The sequence below is a fragment of the Ursus maritimus genome, unplaced genomic scaffold (genome assembly GCF_017311325.1).
Source record: "Ursus maritimus isolate PB19 unplaced genomic scaffold, ASM1731132v1 scaffold_31, whole genome shotgun sequence".
Taxonomy (NCBI): Eukaryota; Metazoa; Chordata; class Mammalia; order Carnivora; family Ursidae; genus Ursus; species Ursus maritimus.
This window is the reverse complement of record NW_024425675.1, coordinates 15017083-15040349: the sequence shown is the minus strand read 5'-3', so window position 1 is coordinate 15040349 and position 23267 is coordinate 15017083. Positions and strand designations below refer to the sequence as shown.

General features: G+C 37.4%; 1 protein-coding gene across 1 annotated transcript in view; it reads left to right on the top strand.

Annotated features, from left to right (window-relative positions):
* PLXDC2 (plexin domain containing 2) overlaps window positions 1-23267 on the top strand; it is a 435546-nt gene that overhangs the window by 202940 nt on the left and 209339 nt on the right. The window contains exon 4 of the mRNA XM_040645359.1: window positions 18064-18210. Within this exon, the coding sequence (XP_040501293.1) occupies window positions 18064-18210 (147 nt within the window). The remainder of the gene's footprint in view (window positions 1-18063; window positions 18211-23267) is intronic.

Below are 23267 nucleotides of genomic sequence, written 5' to 3'. Positions count from 1 at the left end.
TCTTTCCCTTTCCTTCTCCCTCTTAGTAACCCAGTTGGGGCTGTATGGTTTCATTCTTGACTAACGCAATAGCTTTCAAACCAGTGTTAAATTCTCATCTCTGCCTTTTCCAGTCCAGCCTACTTTCTAGATTCTTCCTTCTGAATCCTCATTTAATTCATTACTTCTTAGGCTTTCATTTTGCACAGAATCAAGTTCAGACTTTCAAGGGTTTATGCCATCTAAATTCTACATATCTAACTGTACTCACTTCACGTTACTCCCCTATGTGTGTGTGTTGTTCTAGTTAGTTTCCAGAATACCACATAATGTTGTGGGTTTTTTTTCCCTTGCTCATTCCTTTGCTTAGACCAGTCCCTCTGACTAGAATCTCCATCTTCAGTTCCAAATCGTTTTTCAAGGCCCAGATTAAACACTGTCTTCTATGAAACCCCCCCTTTTTTTAAATCACTAAAATTAAATGAGATTTTCTCCTTCTTGTAAGACTTAAAGAACTGATTCTATATCAAGACAGTAGTTAACCTTATACAGGTTTAGAATAGAGAAATTTGAGTGCCTGCATTTTCTCACTCTGTTGCAGGTTTCTGGAGAAGGAGGACTATATCATAAACATCTTTTTGCCCTTCACAGCACTTGGCTCAAGGCCTCCTCTATATATAATCAGTATATCATAAATACTTGTTAGCTTGAATGAGTGACACCTAAAAGAAATGGTTGTAAATAAATAGGCCATTTTGCAGCGTTCTCCTGCATTAGGCTATATATTCTCTTGAATATTTGACCTGCATATATTTTTCTTGGTGTCTTACCAGCTAATTCTTAGGCAAGTGAGAAGCTAATAACATTGATTTTTCCCCCATGTGATGTTGTAAGACAACCAAAAAGAAAGAAAGAAAGAAAACACTGCTCAGTCTGCGCTGAAATAAAATCTCTCCTAGCTATCCTGTAATTTTATTGTAAGAAATAAATGCCAGCTTTGTAGATCTGAAAGGGAATCTTTCTGCAAAGTCAGCAAAACCAAATTACGAAAATATTTGTTTGAATCTAACTTTGGTAATTTAAAACAAAACTACTCAACAGACTGTGCTTTTTTATTTTTGCCTCTTTATTTTTAATGACTCATGAAACTATGCAGCCTGTCTCCCTTTGCTCTGCCCTTCCTTGACCTCTGCATCAGCTACCTAAGTTAAGTGAGTTGGCAACAAGATTTTCCTTCTTCTACGATGTGATCCTAGAGGAATTTGTCACTTGAAATGGGCTTTTAAATTCTTATTTTGAAAGGAGTAGGAAGATTTACATTGTTGAAAGTACTTCTCTGCCAAATGAAAGCACCTTTAGATATATATATATTTAAATGGAAGCTACCCAACGGTATTGTCGAAATGGTCTCTCCACAAAGTAGACATGGTGCAGTATCTCCTGGGGAGCAGGGTAGCTCCATATTTACACTTAGCCAAACAGCTCAACCCACTTAGGAACAGAAAATCATGATGGTGTAGTAGGTTAAAAATGGCCAAAAATTCCTACAGTTCCTCCTATAAAAGAGGCAGGGTTTCTCTTCTCACCCGTTGATTCCAGGCCATTTCTTGTGACTTGTTCTGATCAAAAAAACAGGATGGAAGCGATGTTATACAGCTTTTAAGGAATGCATCCAGACGTCTTCCAGCTGTTGCTCTTACTCTCTTGTATTCTGTGTCGCCTTTTGAATAAGCCCAACCTAACCTTCTTGAGAATGAGTCAGTACATGGAGATAGAGGCCCTAATCATGTGACCAACACCATCTGGAACCAGCCAGCCTGCAGCCACCCTGCCAACTGGCACAAACCAGCGGTGAACCCAGCTGACACTGTGTAGTACAGAAGCAGTGTCCTGCTGAGCCCGGTCTACCTCGATAGAATCCCGAACAAATGGATAGTTGCTTCAACTCAAGAAGTTTTGAGGTTGGTTGTTATCCAACAGTGGGCTACTGATAGAGGTGGCTTATGGGTTTTTGTAATAGAGTATGGTGATTTCAAGAATAATGAATTATTATTCATAAAAGATATGTGTTAGGAGGTAGAAAGAATGCATCTCCAACTACTCCTATATTAGTTTGAACAGAAAAAAGCAAAACTTAAGTTATGTAGTGAGCAAAAGGAAAACTCAAGGACATAAAATAGATTCAAAAAGTAACAGCTAAATGGCCCTACATGACACATAAGTTGCTCCATGGGGGGAAGAACAAAAAGGAGAAGAACAAAGAGAGGGAGAAAATGGAGGGGAAGAGAGCCGCCCAAGAGATGGTGGAACGTTAGCCAACATGCTATCATCATTTATCAACTGTTTGGAATGGGAGGAATTAATGGACCCAGCATCAAATCATGTTCAACAGGATGGGGAGGTGACCGAGGGGTGGGATGGCCCCGAGTGTGCAAGGGTGTGGAGGAGGAAAAAAAAAAAAAAGAATAGTAAGCGAAATAGTGAATAAAATGTATTTCTGAATAAATTGGATTGGTATGTATCTGATCTGCTCTTATTTTTGGCTGTTAAGGAGAATCTACAACTGTGACATCTTTTCCAAGAGTGATAAAGCCAGAGGAACTAGCCTTGTAACATACAGAGAAGGTCTAACATAAATAAATATGTATCAAATGTCTGTCACGTACCAGACAATGTCTAATTCCTAGAATATAGTGACGAATCCGAGAGGGGGGCGGGGAGAAAAAGAGAGATTTAAAAGGTGGAGGGTGTGATAAACAAAAGAAAAAAATCTGATAGAAAGAAGTGTTGTAAAGGAAATTAAAGCAGACTAAGAAATAAAGCATGACAGAATAGGGGAAAATCATTCCAGATGCATAAAACAACAGGTGCATGGTATGATTTGGGGGCATATTGGCATATTCATGGGATAACAAGAAAAGCAGTGTGATTGGTGTGATGGGGAAAATGAAGTAGAAGAGATCGTCTGTGTCAAAAGGAGGGTGTTGGTAAGGACTTCGAATTTTGTTCTAAGTATGATGAGAAGCCTCATTAGAGCAGGAGAGTGATTTGATCACTTGAGAATTGATCAGATTTCTGCTTTAACAGGGGTACTTTAAAAGGATTGCTCCCCGCTGTAGAAAATAGAGATGCAGGGGACCAGTGAGAGTGCTGTTACAGAAGGCCTGAGGAGCTTCAGGAAAACAACTCAACCAAATGTAATTTTTTTCAAGGTCCTAAAAAATTTAATATCTAAAATGTATTGTGGAAGTGGAAAAAACATAGAATTTGAAGTTATAGAGAACTGTTTTTATATCCCCGGGATTTTTTATGATGCCTGGCAACCTACTTGGTGTTTCTGAACTTTAGTTTCTTTGTCATTCATTGAGTTATTGTAAAGATTCAATGCATCATGTATGTTACGTGCCAGTCTAAGAACTTGGATTATCCTATGTGTTAGTTACACTTATTAACCAGTTTCCATCAATATGTGATTAACTATATACTTAGTTTCAAAATAAAGGACAAACAAAAAGACCAACCACAAAAAATCCAATGATAGATGGTAAGGATACAGCAAATGAATTCAGTATGGAAAGAAAAATCTAGAAATCTAATTCAATAAAAAAAAAAGAAATCTAATTCAATGTCAGATACTTGTTGAAGCTTACTGAAAACAACTCTTCATAAGGGACAGCTGGAGGAAAGGGACCCTTTTTTCCTTCATTTTAGCATTCCAAGTATGAGAGTATATCCATTTAGTTTACTAAATAACATCACCTCCTTTAATGTTTTATTGGGTTTGTGAAGTATGTTTATCACAGGTCAAATAGGCATAGATTTGAATTTAAAAAAAAAAATTTGCTTTAAAATGATATTTTCTCCTAATTCCTGTTCTTTTTTCCACATACTAATTTTCCCTTAAAACCCATGCCATAAACTTTGGAAGTGAGAAAAACTAAAATAATATGAATCATATTATAAATTATTTAGAGAAAAGTTTTTATTGTGAAAAATGCAAAACTTTTCAGTGAGGTCTTTTTTTTTTTCCCTTGAAACACATAAATAAATAGAGCCATTGTCGAAAGTTGCCCATAAATTATGTTACCATTTCTAAGTTCAAAAATAATTACCAAAAATAATATGTTTGTTTTACCTGTCCTCCCTTAGGTTTTTTTTTTTATTTTTTTATTTTTATTTTTTTTAAAGATTTTATTTATTTATTTGACAGAGACAGAGACAGCCAGCGAGAGAAGGAACACAAGCAGGGGGAGTGGGAGAAGAAGAAGCAGGCTCACAGCAGAGGAGCCTGATGTGGGGCTCGATCCCATAACGCCAGGATCACGCCCTGAGCCGAAAGCAGATGCTTAACCGCTGTGCCACCCAGGCGCCCCTCCCTTAGGTTTTTTTAATCCAACTCCAAAATTCCAATGACATACATATAATTTCATTTTAGAGGTAGTTGTTAGTCCCTTTAGTTAGATAACTAATAGAATTGGATACTAGATTTGCTATAACTAGTAGTATTCTCACAAAATTTGGTTAAGTTAAATATCTCAGTGTTTCTCTTTATTAGCACTGCAGGATGTATGCTATTAATGTTAAAATTAATTTTCTCGATTGCTTTACTTTCTATGCTGATTCTGTTGGAGACATATTTTGACAATACTAATGGTATGCTTAGAGGCAAGACAGTTCTGCAAAACTGTAGAAAGAGAGGGATTTTTTGTTGTTCAGAATGTCACTTATTTGTGAAAATTGTTCTACAATATTAGAGGCTACGGAACATTGCTTGTTGCTAATTATGGATGACGAGATGATCTCTGATATTTGAGGAGAATTAATGTTTCAATGAATGTTAGTAGCATCAAAATGTAGAAATGTCTAATGTTTGTTGTTGTTGCTATCTAGGATATTATAACAACAAAACAGAAGACATAAGAAGTTAGGGGGAGAGGGGCGCCTGGGTGGCACAGCGGTTAAGCGTCTGCCTTCGGCTCAGGGCGTGATCCTGGCGTTATGGGATCGAGCCCCACATCAGGCTCCTCTGCTGGGAGCCTGCTTCTTCCTCTCCCACTCCCCCTGCTTGTGTTCCCTCTCTCGCTGGCTGTCTCTATCTCTGTCAAATAAATAAATAAAATCTTTAAAAAAAAAAAAAAAGTTAGGGGGAGAAAAAGACTGGAGAAAGATTTTATTCTTTGACATTAAAGTAGTAATAAAATGAAAAAACCTGACTAATTAAAAGTACATTAATACCGGTCCTTTGAAATATCAGACTGCATAGTATTGGGGTAGTAACAGTTACTTTAGAAATGACAATATTGGCCAACTGGTTATCAGTTGGTAGCAGGAAACCATCCAATTTTTCCACAAATGTTGGTATGTGAAAATTCTCAACTGTGTTCTAATTTTTGAAAGTTGCTCCTGAATATATTTTTCTATAATTCTTTTGAAATTATAAATAGTCCACTGTTTCTCGGGTGTTTTTTTTTTTTTAATTTGTGTGTTTGTTTTCCCTGAGAAATAGGCCAAAGCAGAGAACTGTGTGGATTTTCCAAAGTCCTCCTAGATTAGAAAGCTTGAATGGCAATTTTTGATTAGTACTAGAGAATGACATGAATTTTCAAAGGTAATAAATCTAGGACTGTTTTACAGATCCAAACTTAATAAAGGAACTGTCCCTGTGTGATATGGACTGAATTACGTCCTCCCCAAATTCATATGTTGAAGCCCTAACCCTCCCATGTGACTGTATTTTAAGATGGAGCCGTTAGGAGGCAATTAAGATTAAATGAGGCTATAAAGATGGGGCCCTAATCCAGTGGGATTATTGTCCTTATAAGAGAAGGTGGAGACAGCAGAGAGCTTTCTGTCTCTGCCACGTAAGGACACAGTGAGAACATGATCATCTATGAGGCAGGAAGATAACCCTCACATTGATCTTGTTCTTCTCATTCTCCAGAGCTGTGAGAAAAAAATTTTTGTTATTTAAGCAACCCAGTCTACAATATTTTGTTAAGGCAGCCTAAACTGACCATGATACTATGTCTATGGTACATGAGTTCTTGCCCCATCACAGATGCTAACTCTAGAATGGAAATTTCCATCCTTTTAAGTTATGATAGTCTTTTTGATTATTAGAATATTTTGAGGCCCTCCACACCATTGTTGTTGTTTCCAGCTGATTAAAACAAAACAAAACAAAACAAAACAACACCGTACCAAGAATTACAGAGTATTGAGTAACACTGTGAAATGATTACATGTTTTACCCATCACAATTATATTGGGCACTTGAGAAATAGTAGTGCGTATGTATGCAAGACCTGTGATTTATTCACTTTGCATAGATGATATGCACAGTGTCCCAGGGATTGTTACACCCCCTGCAACAGGTCTGTGAATTTGCCTTCAATCTTAGATCCAGTAGAACTCATCAACAAGGATGACTAAGTACCTACTGAAATGGTACCAGTACTAACTAGAACCGGCTACCTATACTGGCTCCTTAAACTGCACACTTGCTTTTCATGAATATCAAATAAGGCAAAAAGTCTGACCCACACCTAGCAATGGCTTCCTATTTGCCTTGTGCCTGTAGGATCTTAGAACCTTAGTTGAAAGGCACTTTTAGAGACACCTGGTTCAACTCTTTCTTTTACAAAGTTCAGAACTTAGAATGGTTATTTAGGGGCAGAAACTGTACTTCAGCCCAAATCTCCTTTGGGCTACATTATTTTAATGCTAATTTTGTGCATTTAAATAGAAATCTCATACACATTTTAAGTCTTTTTTTCAATCACACACTTTTTGCTAGCTATTTGGAGCCCTTAACTATTCCTTCTAAGATGGCGATTACTCCTTTCGTAGCTACTCTTGGACTGGGTATCACTTGTTTGTATTTATAAAAGATGTGAATAATTCACTCAAAACTGCTCCAGACTGCCTCTCTAGTCTCTTCTTCCCGACCACTCTAAGCCTGGGAATAGTGTCCCAGGCTCATTCTGCAAAGGTTTACAGGTTTCAATCAGAAGTAGATAAAAGTATACTATATGCAGGAGGAAAATATGCTCTGTTTCATTTAACAAAAGAATCAACACAAACACATGCCACCACATCTCAAAACTGGAGATCTAGGTCATCACTCAATCGAATTGTAGACTCCTGATGTCGCTATTATTTTGAAAGATCACAAATAAGTGTGTTGTGTATCTTCGGCCATACAGTTTACCTCTCTCTGCATAGCATGAGAAATGATCTCCTGTGTGTGAGAGATTGTAACTGGGAAAATGGAAACTGTTTTATAATGGAAATACTACCAGAATTCCATATTTTATGTCTTGCACAATAATCTGACCTCACAATACATTCTCTCTCTCTCTCTCTCTCTCTCTCACACACACACACACACACACCCCACACACACACTTTAATCTTACAGTTTTGGGAGTCACTTAACAAAACTCTTGTGAAGAATTGATAAAATAATCATGCCTATAAAGAGTCATAGACACTCCTGTCTATTCCTAGGGGGCTAGACCATGCTGCAAAGAGACCAAGTAGATAAAAAATCCTTACAGAAATGATGAAGGTATGTTCAAAAGATGAGCATCATGAGAATTGAGGCAATAATCTGATATAATCAACAGGAGATACAGGAATTGGTTTTTGTTTTCTGACACTGTAACAGTAAATTGAATTGTGTTCCATGTAATTGTTCTTAGTATCTGAAGAGGGTATTGCTATAGTCCTGGCTGATGTATATTGAAGGCTACTTGAAGGTAATACGTAATTGTTCCTATCATGCTGCAATTATGTGGGGCTAATTTAATACTCCTTTATAAACTCTGTTCATAGGCTTTTCAACTGTGTTTAAATACATTGGTCTAATTTGATTCTTTGGCAACCCAGTAAAAGAAAGTAAAATACTATCATTTGCTTTTCATTAAGAGATCTCAAATAACTTAAGTATCTGCCCACACCACATACCCTATAGATCACCTTCTTATTAATGTAATTGGGAAAGCTGGGGGTTCAGGTGGGATTTTTATCTCACGTCTCTCTCCATGAAGTCTGTTCCGTGTCTCATGATGTCCTCAATGCTCCCAGACCGACTGGTAAGCACCTCTCATTCTGCTGGGCTGCTCCTGCAAGTCCAGAATGCTCACCTTATTCTATAATTTTACCCCTGGCAAAAGAGGAATTATGTGCACAGAGAAGTTCACAGGTTCTATCCACTGTAATGAACCTTCACTAAAGTGACAGAACTCACTAGCAACTGAACCGGTGAGAACCAGAGATTAGATCACCTGCCTGCAAGTTTAAGGTCTTAAACCATACCACCTTTCCCTTTCCCCCAACCCTTCCCCACCTTCCTTCCTCTACCCATGACTTTGTCAAAATGTACCCATGTCTCCAGCCTATTGCTTCTTTCTGAGATCCTTGAGAACAGATCCTAGAAATAAGCCCACAGATTACACTAGGATATAGCTAAAAGGAAAACATGAGCAACTCCTTAAATGTTTCTCATAGAATTATAGACATTGCCCAGATCTAGCAGTGCTATTGAATAATTCTTCAGCATTGTCTCCCGTACATTCTATCACAGTGTTTCCCACTAAGAATATGTTGTACCTTATACACATGAAACAAATGATTTCTGCATAAATGAATGAAGAGAGATGGTTTAGCCATGCTTCTATAAAATGCTTGCAACATAACATCATTTTATAAAGATTCAAAGTATTTCTTGCTCAAAATTTAGTAGAAATGAATATTTTTGTTTCTGTTAGTGCTGATTTCATTTACAGTAGGTAGAGAAAAAGATTGCACTGTACATCAATTAGGTTACTGAAGCTAGTATTTTAAAGAAAAGATTTAATGGAAATTTCTCTATCAACTATCTCACAAAGCCATTTTAAGTTATTGACCTTGAAGCTCTACACTGAGTGTGAATGTCTGATTTATAGTATGTTAAAGGAGTCTTCCTTAAGCACTTTTCAAAGCACCTATCATAGTAATTCTATATTAACTGTGTATAACATTGTGGCCTTGTGTCTCTTGATATATGTTGGTGGTTTAATTCCAGGAATCACCAATTGATACTCTTAAGCATCTTCACATTTTTTTAATGCTTTATGTGAGGAAAAAAGAAAAGAAAGTGGTTATATATAATGTTTATTATAAAAATTTCAACCAATACAGTTAAGGGAAAAGAAACTCCCCCAAGTCCCATCATCTAGAAATAAACAGTGTATGGTAAGTATCTTTTATACCTGTGTGTGTGTGTGTGTGTGTGTGTGTGTGTAATCAGAGAGGATAGAGAGGTAGGAGAGTAGAGATATACATTTATATTTAGATGGATGTAATTTTGTAAAATTGAGATTATATTATATTAAAATAATGAACTTAACTCCATATCTGCTATCCTTTGGCAACATACATGCCATCTGTGGGCCACTAGTTTCAGACTTTGCATCAAAAGTTTCCCTTAAAATTAAAAATTTGGGCTTATTATTTTTTTCAACTATATTCTGTATCTTAGATTTATGTATCTATTACCTGGCATAGAACATGATATTAGACTCCTTTTATACTTTCATGATTCATATCATCTGCATTCTGACTTACAACCATAATAACTAAATTGTCTTATTTCTCTTAACGTAATTTCCATCGAGTGGGTGCTCACCATCAGAATGTTTACTATAGCTTCTCCATTCCTATGACCACATTTGATATACCCTCTGGTTGATTTTGGTTATATAATTCGGTATTACATTTTGAGAAAGTCTCATTTATGGTATATTCTCTCTGCATTTGTATTTACTAAAAATATGCATGTGGATGTGAGGGTGACCTGGCTGTGACATCTGTCACTTTATTGATTGTGAGGGTTGATTCGGCTGATCTGACTGGCTGGGTGGGTGTGCCCTTCCACCCTCAACACTCCATGCGAGTCCCTCCCGAAACTGCGCAGTAGGTGGAAAAAGACAACCTTCCCCGATAGAGGAGAACCATATTTCAATCAAGGGTAAACGAGTAGCTGTGACACCCTGGTAGAAGCTTCAGTCAATGTCTCAAGATCCATTTGTAAGAGAACGTAGGGTCATCAAGCTTCCAAGGCTTCAGACACATCTTTAAAAAAAGAAAGGAATAAAGAAAGAATATGTTTGTTGCCTTTATACTTAGCTTACGGATTTGTTGGGCAAAATTTCTTAAGTGATAACTTTCTTCTACACAATGATTATGTAGACATTGTTTCCACTGGATATCATGGAGAAGTATCAGACTGTCAAAGGTTTTTTCCTCTTATGGAGGAGAAAATCTGTTATGGGTAAGTCGGTTTGGTTTCTAGATGTCTATAAGACTTCTGCTTCATTTTTTAAGAAAAATTTGTTTAGATATAATTGACCTAGAATATTACATTAGTTTCAGATATAAGACATAGTGATTCAACATCTGTGTAGACATTGTGAAGTGATCACCACAAGTAAGTTTAGTTACCATCTGTCACCATATAAAGTTAATGCAGTATTACTGATGGGACTGTATTCCTGGTGCAGAACATTACATCTCCATAACTTTTTTATTTTATAACTGAAAGTTTATACTTGGGATCCCCTTTTGGGATCTTGCAAACCCAACCCTCTGGCAACCACTGATCTGTTCCCTGTATGTGACTCTGTGTTTTATTTGGTTTTGATTTTTAGATTTCACGTATCAGTGAAATCATGGGGTATTTGTCTTTCTCTGCTTGACTTATTTACTTAACATAATGCCCTCAAGGTCCATCCATGCTGTCACGAATGGTAGGATTTCATTGTTTTTTATGGCTGAGTATAGTACGTTGTGTATGTGCCACATCTTCTTTGTCCATTCATCCAACAATGGATACTTAGGTTGTTTCCATATCTTGGCTGCTAGAAGTAATGCTGCAGGAAACATAGAGGTGCCCATATCTTTCAGATCAGTGTTTTTGCTTTTATTCAAATGGATACCCACTAGTGGAATTGCCGTATCATTTGGTAGTTCTATTTTCAGTTTTTTGAGGAAAAATTTCATAGTGGCTGAACCATCTACAGATCACGAGTATTCTCTTTATTCCACATACTTTCCAACACTTGTTATTTTTTGTCTTTTAGATAATAGCCATTAGACAGGTGTAAGGTGATATCTCATTGTGGTTTTGATTTGCATTTCCCTGATGACTAGTGATGTTGAGCATCTTTTCTTGCAAGTGTTATTCAGCTTGATGTTGCCCCTAAGTCGCTTAAACCGTCGTTGAGGGTTTGTTGTTGTTGTTGTTGTTGTTTTGGGTTTTTTTTTTGTTTTGTTTTGTTTTTTACTTTTTACTGCTCTGAGTTCCAGTGTTTTGTCTTCCAGTTTGCTGATCTGCTCTTCAGCTTCATTCAATCTGCTGTTGAACCCCTCTAGTCCCTCCAGTGTATTCTTTAGCTCTGTGACTACTGTGCGATACTCTCTTATATTTTCTGTCTCTCTGTTGAAGTTCCTACTACGTTCATCCATTCTTCTCCCGAGTTTGGTGAGCATCTTCATGACCATTACTTTGAACTCTTTTTCTACCTGATAAAGAATTCTTTGTATCATCAAGGTCTTTTTCTGAGGGTTTTGCTTTTATCTTTCATTTGCAGATTATTTCTCTCCTTCCTCGTTTTCCTTGACTCTGTGTTTGTTTCTGTGTATTGGGTGACCAGCTACCTCTCTCATTCTAAAGAAGTGGCCTTGTGTAGGTAATGAACCTTCTTGTTCAAACTTGTCCTAGCTCTTGGTTGTCTCTTGATTCTGTCCCTGTTTTTGAGAGTGTGTCAGATCCATCCATGTTCCAAGCACAGAAATCTCATTGAGCCCTTAGTTTCAGTCTGCAGATAAGAAGCCAGGCCCCCAGGTAGTGGATTTTACTGTGTGCAGATACAGTCTTGTGGGGCCATTATCATAATTCCTGCGGTCTCTAAACCAGGAGATCTAGAGGTGTCCTCTGGGTGACAGTTGCAAAAATCAGGGCTCCAGATGAGTATATAAGCTCCTTTCTGGGAGGTCTTGTCGAGCTGTAGTGAGGCCAGTGGGGTGTGCAAAGATGGTGTCTCCCTGCTTACCTTCTTTGGGAGCACCTCCATGGCCTCCAAATGTGTGGAAACCTGATGCTGTTTCTCAGGCTGAAGCTCCAGATTAAGTGAATAGGCCTTCTTCACATGTTAGGAACTCTCTCTCTCTCTGATTATTCCCTTCCTCAGGAGCCAGGCAGTCAAAGGGGGGGGGGGCAGTCCCTGTGTGGATTGCATGCACCCACTGGCTTCAGCTAGGCAGCTAGAGTATAGGGGGAAGGGCATGCTCACTGGCTTCAGAAACACAGCTGGGGGTTGGGGGGGGCAGGGGAGAGGAGGGTGTGGGGAAGTCTTGACTGCACACATCTGTGGGCTCTAGGAATGCCACGGGAGAGTTCCTTGTCTATGTGCATGCCAGCTTTAGGCTGGGAGTGGGGGAATGCCACAACCACTCACACTCACCAGCCCTAGCCAGGAAACAGGGAGTAGAGCATTGTCACTGCCTACTCTCACAGACTTCAGTTAGGGAGCTGGAGAGTGTTTTGACCATTTGCGCTCACCTGCCCCAATGGGGGAGCAAGGGGGTTACTGCAACCACCTGCACTCTCCAGGCTTAGCAGAGCAGTGCGGTGGTGCCATCACCACTCAGCCCCACCTGTCCTGGAAGGTGGTAGGAGGATGTCAAGTTCAAGCTCACCCACGTGTGCTAGCAGGCTAAGTGGAGAATGTAAAGATGGCCTTCGCCAGTGCCTCCATCTCCAAGTAGAGTTTCAGCTGTCCCCTGCCTCTACAGCAGGTGCTTTTACTTATTATTTACTGCTTCATTTTTGCAGCAGATGTTTTTAGATTAGCAAATGAATTTCACATATAGTCCAGGTGCTTCCCAAATTGCTTTCTTTTTTTTTTTCCACTGGGGTCTGGAGGCAAGTGAGACTTTATTCCAAACTTTTAAAAGGGAACCTCAGTTTCCTATAGCACTCTGGATCCCTTGGACATCAGCACTTTTGGTTTTCCGAGCCAGATATTTCAGAGGCTCGTCTCGCTGGTGCAGATCCAGGGGCTTGGAGTGACTGATGTAGGTCACCAACTCCTCACTCCTCCAGAAGCGCCAGGCAGGTGAGACCCCCTCCCTAGTGTGTGCCCTCACAGCAGCAGTGGGATTTCGGTGAGACCATGTCTCTGCTTCTCCAACCATCTCAGTGTGGTCTTTCTATCCTTAGTTGAGGAGAAGCAGTTCACCCAGCTTGCAGATCTTTTTCAGAGGGAAATGATCCTTATGTTGTAAATCTGGTGTGTCCACGGGAGGAAGTGAGTTGAGGTTCTCCCTACACCACCATCTTGTGTGAATGCCCTGCTGCTGCTTTTTTTTTTTTTTTTTTAACCTCTGGGAAATGTCACCAGGAAATTTCTTAATATTCAAAATTCTTTTGTAGATTATCTTGGGATATGGTATCTAGATTCAAATGTTCTTTTACGTCAGAAAAATTGTTCTTCTAATACATTAAAAAAACTTTTCTATGCCACTGCATATCTATCTTAGATATTTATTTTCTTCTTCATTTCCATTTCATCTTGTGTGCATTTCCCAAGACTGTTTTCTGTGTCCTAACTATAATTTATTTTTATAAATTACTTTTATAAATTTTAATTTTTTACTCTGTTCTTTTTGGTGGGGGGAGGCGGAGAGGGAGAGAGAGAATCTTAAGCGGACTCCACATCCACTGCAGAGCCCCACTCGGGGCTCCCATCTCACAACCCTGAGATCATGACCTGAGCCGAAATCAAGGGTGGGCTGCTTAACCAACTGAGCCACCCACACACTTCTTTTCTTACTGCTACTAATGAATTCTTCTCCGTAATTTTTTCCCTGAATCCTACCAGCTCACGGTTTTTCTTCTTTTATGATTGTATCATGTTCTTTTAGTTTCTTTTATCAACATTAATTTTTTTTGGAACACAAAGAACTATTTTTTAACTCTTTTATTGAGGAACTTAGTATACATGAGTAATACTTTAAAATATTATTTTTAAACATTTACCTTTATATGTAGTATGTAGTCCTTGTGAACCCATGTATGTGAGAGCATAATATATTTGGTATATATTAACACTTGGTAAGAACCATTCAAATTATAATATCCCTTTATTCATTACAAAACTGTCTTTATGAGGTAACCAGTGATTCAGCTAAATGCCTTTAATTAAGAACTTTGATTATGTTTTATCTATTCCTATATTTCAAATGACCAGCACAGTGATGTTCATACAATCTATTCTTGTTTTTATTTCTGATTTTTTTAGCTCCCAGTGAAGTTAACTTCGAGATCAAATGCTATTACTGCATGAGACAGTGTGAGGCAGCCATAAAAATTACCCATCATAAAATCAATGTAACACCAATGATAGAAGATTGGTTAGGAGTGGGTTAGGAAATGTATAAACTGATTGTTGCAGAATGGTTAGGTATAGTTATGATGACCCCCCCCCCCCATATTTTTGGTGTATGTCCTGTGTTTACAGCTGCACATTTGCCGGAATATTTGAGAAGCATGGATTTATAGGGTTTATAGCTACCTACTGTGCCATCTACTTTCAGTAACAGTTGGTTTCCTAAATGAATTGGCAAGTAGGCATATCACAGTAGTGTTTTGTTTTATTTTCTATGGCGTTAGAAATAGTTTGCTTTCGAGCAGAAAAGGAAAATCTTTGTGCCTGAAGTGGTTTTTGACAACCCTTTAAGTACCATTACTCCTATAAAGGACAAGATGTGATTTGAATAATTTAGTAGTGCTAAAATGTCACATTTTTGAGACATCTATTTTATAGCCTTCCTTGAAAAACTGAGCCAAACATCTCTCCCTGGAATTTAACAACTTGTGTCTCTAAATTCTGGGTAAACAATAAATTGTCTTCCCCTTTGAATAAAAGTTGCCATGACAACTTGGAAGGCTTGGGCTGTAGAAGTCAAACACCAAACTCCAGTCTTCAGTTTCTCAATATTTTCAAAGATGTGACATTATTTTGGGCAGCTCTGATTTAAGTAAAAATGAACATCATTTTCAATTAGACATATCAGTGATTGTAATTAGACATGTATATTTTTGCAGACAGTCCATTATTTAAGCATAATGATATTCTTTATGTTAACTTCAAGACTCTCTCTTGATTAATTATAAAGACCTGGAGTTAAGGGGTATACCAAAGTCATTTTAGATATGTCGATTGCAACAATTATATTGAACTCTATACTGAACATCTGTAATTTTAAAGAGAATATTTATTTGGTATTTATATGGTAAGTTGGCAGCATTATAGACTCTGTTACATAATTCACCTAAAGATTACATCTCTGACCTCAGTGTTGCTGAACTCTTTAGAATAATACCAGCAATAAGGAGAAAAATTAAAATTTTTATTTAAACTTACTATTTCTTTCAAAATCCCCCTTATATGCGATTCATTGACAAATTAAATGAATCATTATTATTTGTAATTCAGACCTGACGATTTCCAGCAGTTTAGATGCAAGTTTCCATTCCTGCCATGTAATTAGCTAGGATACCAGAATTGAATAGGTGTATGTTATCCAGATCTATAAATCTATAGAGAAGATTGCCTTATTTAGTGTTGCTTGAGTTAAGTCTCTCTTGGTTGGAAGGTAGGGAAACTTGTTTGTCAGGATTCTTTTGGTTGACAATAACTCAATTCCAGGTGTTTTAACCATAAAAAAATTAATGATTCATCTAAGTGAAGGACCCCAGGACGCCCTCAATGCAGTGGATGAGGGAGCTGGCTTTTTGGTTTGTTTGTTTGCAGAGATAACGACTTCATCTTTATCTATGTTCGCTTTATCTTCAGGCAGGGTTTCCTCATGGTAGCAAAATGGTGGCAGTAGTTCCCAGTCATACGCCTACCCATCTCAGCAATCAGAATAAGGGAAATTATCTCCTTTTTATATAAACTCCTACATGTCTCACTAATTGGTCTGTTTTAGGTTATGTGCTTCTGATGCCCACGTGCTATCGTGGCCGGTGGAATGACAGGTGTAGCATAGCTTGTGCCCAAGGTCAAAGAGGGTACCCACCTCACAGCTTCCGTGGTGAAGCACCAGACAGCAGGGAGGAGCTAAATAAATGCCGGAGACACAACCAAATGCTTGTTCCCCTCCTAGAACCCAGGCAGTCAGTGTCATAATGTTCTGAAAGAGAGTGCTAGAAAACCACTAGGATATTAAATCTCTCTTGGGCTACATGGAATCTTATTCATGCTTCTTTCTTTATATCTCCTTTTTCTTTCTTTCCCTGAAGAACTTTTTTATCTCTCATCATGGGTACACATGTAATTTGCATATGATACCTAGAGTTTAATTAGAGGTTGGAGGTTTACCTGGGATTTTTTTTTTTTTAATCTTACTGTTAACATTTAATCATTGTTCGCAAGATTTATATTTAGGGTCATACTTTTTCTTTTAGTCATGGGACGAAATCTATTTAGAATACTGCTTAGAAAATTTCTTTCCTTTATATAGACAGCTTTATATATTTCTAGCCTGATGACTTGTGAAAAGGTACATGGAATTCCTGCTTTGACTAGATACCAAGAATAATCGTATTTTATTTAATTAGCACTTCAGGAACAAATGCATTAGATGAAATTCACATTCCAAACCTTATTATTCAAATCATATACCCTCTATTTACCAAACATTATTCTTACATATACCTGAATGTTTTAAAATATATTTTATCTAGCAGACTCCTCAAATTGATAAGCACAGTTACATCTTATGATAAAAATAAAATAAAATAAAATAAAATAAAATAAAATTCATTGCAATCTGAGTTAAGCAAGAATCATGATTTTTCTGGGTGTTCCTCGGCAATATCCCCTTTTAAAACATTTAAATCTCTTCATTGAGTGAGAAACATGAAAATTAAAGGTTTTGTGACAGGCACCATGGTGATAATCAATAGTGAGAATTCAAATAAAAGTAGAATTTAATAACCCAAATTATAGGGGAAAAATGCATTATTTCCATTCCTAGGATCATTAACTGAGAGCAGGCCCTAGGTTTAAAGAAGAAAAGTTTGGATTTGTTGTCACTCAATAGCAATTATAGTTTAGGTTTTCAGTAAATAGTTCCAAAAGTGACATTTTGTTTGGGCGGCAATTAGATCCCTAGAATTACTGTGGTAAAAACACTATTGTAAACAGAGTGTACGTTTTCCTCTATGTTTTATTTATTTAACAATTTCCTCTAAACAGGGTTATTTTATATATTTTTAAATCTAATTTGCTTTCTTTAGAGGTTATTTAACTCCTCTGGCTATTTTGAAAAATAGTAACATGTCTAGTTTCATAGTTTCACAGTATCATTCTTTGTTTTGTTTTGTTTTTTTTTAAAGAATTTTAGGGACACTGTCTCTAGGGTTTTTTTCTTTCCTTTTGGGGAGGACTTTTTTTTTTTTTTTAATGGAACTCTGATTACAGCTCTGTCAATTGTATAAATTAGATATATATCGATTTAAATGCTTCTTTTTTTCCCAGCCTTATTGAGGCTGGAATATATAATTGACATATAACATTGTGTAAGTTCAAAGTGTGCATCCTGTTGATTTGGTAACTTACATACTACGAAATGGTTACCACCATAGCATTAGCTAACACCTCCATCACATCTCATAATTACCATTTCTTTTTTTGTAGTGAGACATCTATTGTCTTAGCTACCTTCAAGTGTATAATTACAGTATCGTTAACTGTAGTCACCATGCTGTAGGTTAGACCCCCAGAAAGTATCTGTCTCATAACTGGCAATTTGTACTCATTAGCCAACATCTTCTCATTTCCCCCATTGCACAGCCCCTGGTACCACCATTCTACTCTGTTTTTCTATGAGTTCAGCCTTTTTAGATTCCACATGTGAGAGAGAACATACGGTATTTGTCTTTCCCTGTCTGATTCATTTCACTTAGCATAATATCCTCAAGGCCCATCCATGCTGTCTCTGTTCTTGATGTGCATTATTCTTTTATTATAGGAGGACACAGATCACAATTACTATATATCTCGGATATATGGTCCATCTGATTCTGCCAGCCGGAGTTTGTGGGTGAACATAGACCAAATGGAAAAGGACAAAGTGAAGATTCATGGAATATTGTCCAATACTCATCGGCAAGCTGCAGTAAGTGCTTTGGCATTCTGAGGGTTTTTTTCTAATGTGAAAAGATTTTTGCCTTAATGGGCATATCAGTGTCATTTGCTGTGATCACCTTTTATTACTGAGTTCTGCAGTTGCAATTTAGATTAGTAATTGCATATAAGGTCTTGAAGAATATGAAAAAGAATTATTTTGAGAAGCCGCCATCAATTTAACTAATAATTAATTAAATAAACTAACCATTAATTCCGCTAGTAAAATGATGAGTTGAATATTCGAAGTTGAGATTGATCTTGAATGATTTAAAGTCTTCTTGTAACCTATGAATTTAGAGAACATTATAAAAAGAAAACCAGCTACAAGAATTTGGTACCTCCCATTTTACAAGGGTTTATTAATCTCTTGGTCTGAAAAAGATTTCACCAGAAACATTTATGATTCTGATAATATATGTACACGAAATTATGTATCTCAGTGAAGAAGTTTGATATAAAGGAAACAAATTAAATCTGGAAGTCTCCAAATATGTTTTCAGCCTGAGTTTATCGTTTACCATCTCTGTCTCCTTAAACAAGGAATGTAATTATGTAATGAGGTGTAGTTTCTCCATCTGTATAGTGGGGATGACAGGATATTAATACAGGCCTCACTTAACCTTCTGTGGTCTTCAGTATCCTATTCCACCTGTCAGGCTGTGTGCTTATGTGGATTAGCTTTTCAATCTTCACAGCATATTTTCCCTATTATTTAAATATTATTGCCATCTGGGTATTGCAGATGAGAGAACTGCGTGTTGAAAAAGTCAAGGAACCTGCCTACAGGTCTCCAGCTAGGAAGTGATGAGACTCAGATGTTAGCCTAGCCAGCCAACCCCACCCTCGAAATTTGTGTGTAGAATATATTCCACTTGGTTCCAGCAGTTTTTGATAGTCATTTTCTGATAAATGCCTGGTTTAACATTTCAAAAGTTATTTAGTTTTGCTCTCATGGATAATACCAGTGATCTTACCATCAACGAAATCATGTTTTGCAGTTTAATATGACTTAGAGTAAAAACACAACAACTTCAGCCTTTCAAATGCGATCACCACTGTTGATTTAAAGGTAGAACTAATAGAGTCAATGGCTTAAGTGATTTAAAAAGGCACGGATTTGATGATTATCTCAAAATTTTTGGCCAACAATCTTCATTGTACATATGTAGACTTTCCTCTTTCCAGGAGATCAACTTCTAACAATTAAAATGGAAATTAATTATAACTCATGGTGAGATGATTCATTGAATTGTCAGTGTGGAGCACATGTTTTCTGACGCTGAGAAGCAAATAAAGGAGCCATCTTGCCTTGCTGAATTCCATCATCCCTTTCCTTTTCTATATTCGGGCAACCCCGGGCAAGATGACAGATTCAGAAATGATTCACTGTTGAATTTAGAACAGATTTTCAAAAGAAGAGAAAATGAGAAAGATTAGATTAGGACAATGTCTATCAGAAATTTCTTGCATTTGACAATCTTTCCACTATATTATAGTACCTGATAGTGTGAAATGCCCTTTGTGAAAGTTCATATGTTGGGTGCATCCAATTGAAGGTTCTATAAATTGGCCCGATTGTGGTGTCAGCCACTATGGATGAAATCTCTAGGCAGAGAATGCAGGGTATCAGTTAAACTGTTAGCGGATTTCTGCTTACACACTTCTATCATTTCCTGCACTTTCCCAGAAGTGCAGCAGTTCACGTGTCTTGCCTTTCCTTGAAGAATCCTTCTTCTCTTTGGAAGAGGGCTCGCTTAGTTGCCGTGTGGCCTCAGTTCTCTGATTAGTCTCAAGAAAAATTATGAGGCTGTAATGAGCAATTTTTTCTTACTGGTAGTGTGGGAGTGACACTGTTGCTTTCAACACCAAAGATTGGCTTCAATGCAAATGCTTGAGCTTCTGCTTGTAACTTATCTGGTGTTCCCTGCATAGACTTTTTAATACTTATCATTGGTAGAAACCTTTATTTTAGCTACTATGTCATTGTCATAGCTTGTTTTTGGGGGGGGGGGTTAACAAAAATTTTAGCTGTAATCAAACATTTCTTAGCGCTAGAAATTGATCCTATACCCATTATCCCTATCACTATCAACAGAAAATACACACACACACACACACACACACACACACACATCCCCCTAGGTACATGCTTCCATTTACAAAAACAGAATTGATAATATTTCTCAGTTTCTTTTTTTTCCCCCCCTGGAAAACTTTGCCATTTAGAGTCCTTCACTTAAGTATGTTTTATATCTTGGAACTTATACATTTAGTTAATAGAATTTTTTTAAAAATTTTCTACATTCTTGTTTTGTTCAGTGTGACTGTTAAATATTAGTCTGAGATTTCCAAATTGCAAAGAGTGATTCATGTTTTTAAATTTCCTCAGTTGGCCTCCCCACCTTTCTAATTTTGCCTGATTCTCTTTGCTCCATTTCTGTTATGCCTTCCTGGGAGCAGAATCAGGTTGATGACAGAATTGCACTGGTAAGGTGTTATTGTAATGTGTGATGACCAGGGGGCTCAACAGTGTCCATAAACACTCACCCTCCTACGCCCACACAACACACACACACAACCCAGGCGCTACACTGCCGCTACTCTCCCCCATGATGTTACGGAGAGGCCTTAGCACAAGTGGAAATGGCAAACAGGAAATGCCACATCCACTTTATTAATTAGGTTTGTTGACGTCATAAGTGTCATAATCCTTGATGCAAAGCTCTCTGATAATTTAGCTGGAAACAGGACTTAAATTTAAGCCCTAAGAGAAGAGGGGAGTTTCTCAGATCTTGTCACCAAATGATATAATTTTCATGACCAAGGACATACATTCTGTCAACAAATTAGACAAAAAGGAAAAAAGAAATATGCATCTAAGGGCATACCCAAGGGCATTTGGCTAACTAATCCAGCCCTGGATAAGCCAGAGGTGAATGAGAAAGCTGGAAAAGATTGGGTGTCCCTGAGGATACAGCTTCCCTCCCTCTTCGAGGCTGCTTCAGAATGGCTCAGAGGAAGATAAAGGAGTGTCTGACTTGGAAGCATGATTTTTTTAAAAAGATTTATTTATTTTTAGAGAGAGAGTGTGAGAGAGCATGTGCACGCACACACACTCAAGCTGGGAGGGGGTAAAGGGGGAGGGAGAGAGAGACACACCCAGACACCCCCCACCCCCAGCACAGAACCAGGTCACAGGACTTGATCCCAGGACCCCAAGGTAATGACCGGAACCAAAATCAAGAGTCAGCCACTAAACCAACTGAGCCACACAGGCGCCCCCAGTATGATTTTTTAAAGAAATATTTTCCCCTTCACACCATCATTTATAAATGCAGTCTAAACAGCATTTTGGGGTCTCAGATTAATATTCTGGTAAGAAGAAGAGAGTAGAATTGAAGTAAGAGCTTTCCCTTTTCTCCTTTCCACAATAATATTTTATAATTTCAAGGCAGAGGAAAACTTAGAAATCATTTGCCTCAAATCCTTCATAAGCCAAAACACATTGATTTCTTTTTCCTTTTAGAATGTAAACCGTACTCATTAGTATGTATATTACATATGTGTACTATAATTTGATTATAATCTCCCCATTGTCTTTTTTGGTTTGAATCACATTTCTTAAATCATTATTGCAAAAAAAGCAGATGTTAAAACCTAGTTTTAACTTTGACAGATTAAAGGAAGAAGCACGTTTTCGTAGACAAAGGATAGTGAAAATTTGTCTAAGTCCCTACCATATGGCAAGCAATGAGCCAGACGCTTTATATTCAAATACTCATACTTATTTGGATTTTTGTCCTTTATTCAGAGTCACACAGTTGTTAGATTGCAGATCTAGAAGTTTCTTGACTATAAACCTGGGGACCCACCCGACTTGTTTCTTTTCCTCTGTGTGGACCTTCAAATTCCACAGTTGGATACTTTCTTCTGTATTTCTATACCCATATTATTTAATTTGTTACTGAGCACAAGGTTTGATTCCACAGCCAGACAAATTAGAATTATTTTGCTTTGTGAAACCAGAGTTTATGAAATTCTAATTCACAACTTCTAGAGAAGTACCACTGTCCTGGTGGAAGGAATCCAGGGTCACGGAAGTCATGAAACCTTGGCTCCAAAACTCATTTTCTTGGTTTCTGGCCTCTCTGTACCTCAATTTTATACCCTGGATGAAAGGGGGAAAAAGTGCCTGCCTTGACTACCTTCTAGTGCTATTTTAAGAATAAAAATGAAATGGATATGAGAGGATACTGAAAATAGCAAATAAAAATGAGATTGTAAAAGGCAGTGCTATTCGAGAGTTCTCATGCTTGATAACAAAAAATAACCCCCAAATAAGTTAATTCCCAAGAGCTCTCCAAGCGTCTCCATAGACAGATAGATATGCCTCTATGTATTTATATCTATATCATATCTCCATTATTTATTTATTTGTTTGTTTGTTTGTTTGTTTGTTTGCCAAGAAAACACCAGTGTGCTCTTGGCCAAACATAAACACACTCTTAGCTTAAAAAAATTTTTATCTTTCTATCTTTTGGTAGAAAGATTGATTCTTTATATAAGAAACCGAAGCAAAATGAAATAAGATTCTGCTCCCTATCTGTCATAATTCAGGTAAGGTTTTTTTATGGAACTTGTATGTTTTTTGATGTGGTCGTTTTTTTAAATTTTGAAGATTGTACTGTTCTCAGTGGGGATTCTCAGACTATATGAATATGCACAGAAACCTTCATTAAAAAAAAATTAAGTTGGGGCATCTGGGTGGCTCAGTCAGTTAAGTGTCCAGCTCTGGATTTCGGCTTAGGTCATGATCTCAGGGTTGTGAGATCAAGCCCTGCATTAGGCTACATGTTCAGTGGGGAGTCAGCTTCAGATTGCTTCCCTCTGCCCCTCCCCGCCTCTCTCTCTCTCAAATAAATAAATAAATATTTTTTAAAAATTAAGTTTTCTCTTTTCTTTTCTTTTTTTTTTTTTTTTTTTTTTTGGGCCAGGAAAGTAACATCATTTCAACTAGCATTTCCATGGGTCTTTCATTTGCATGCT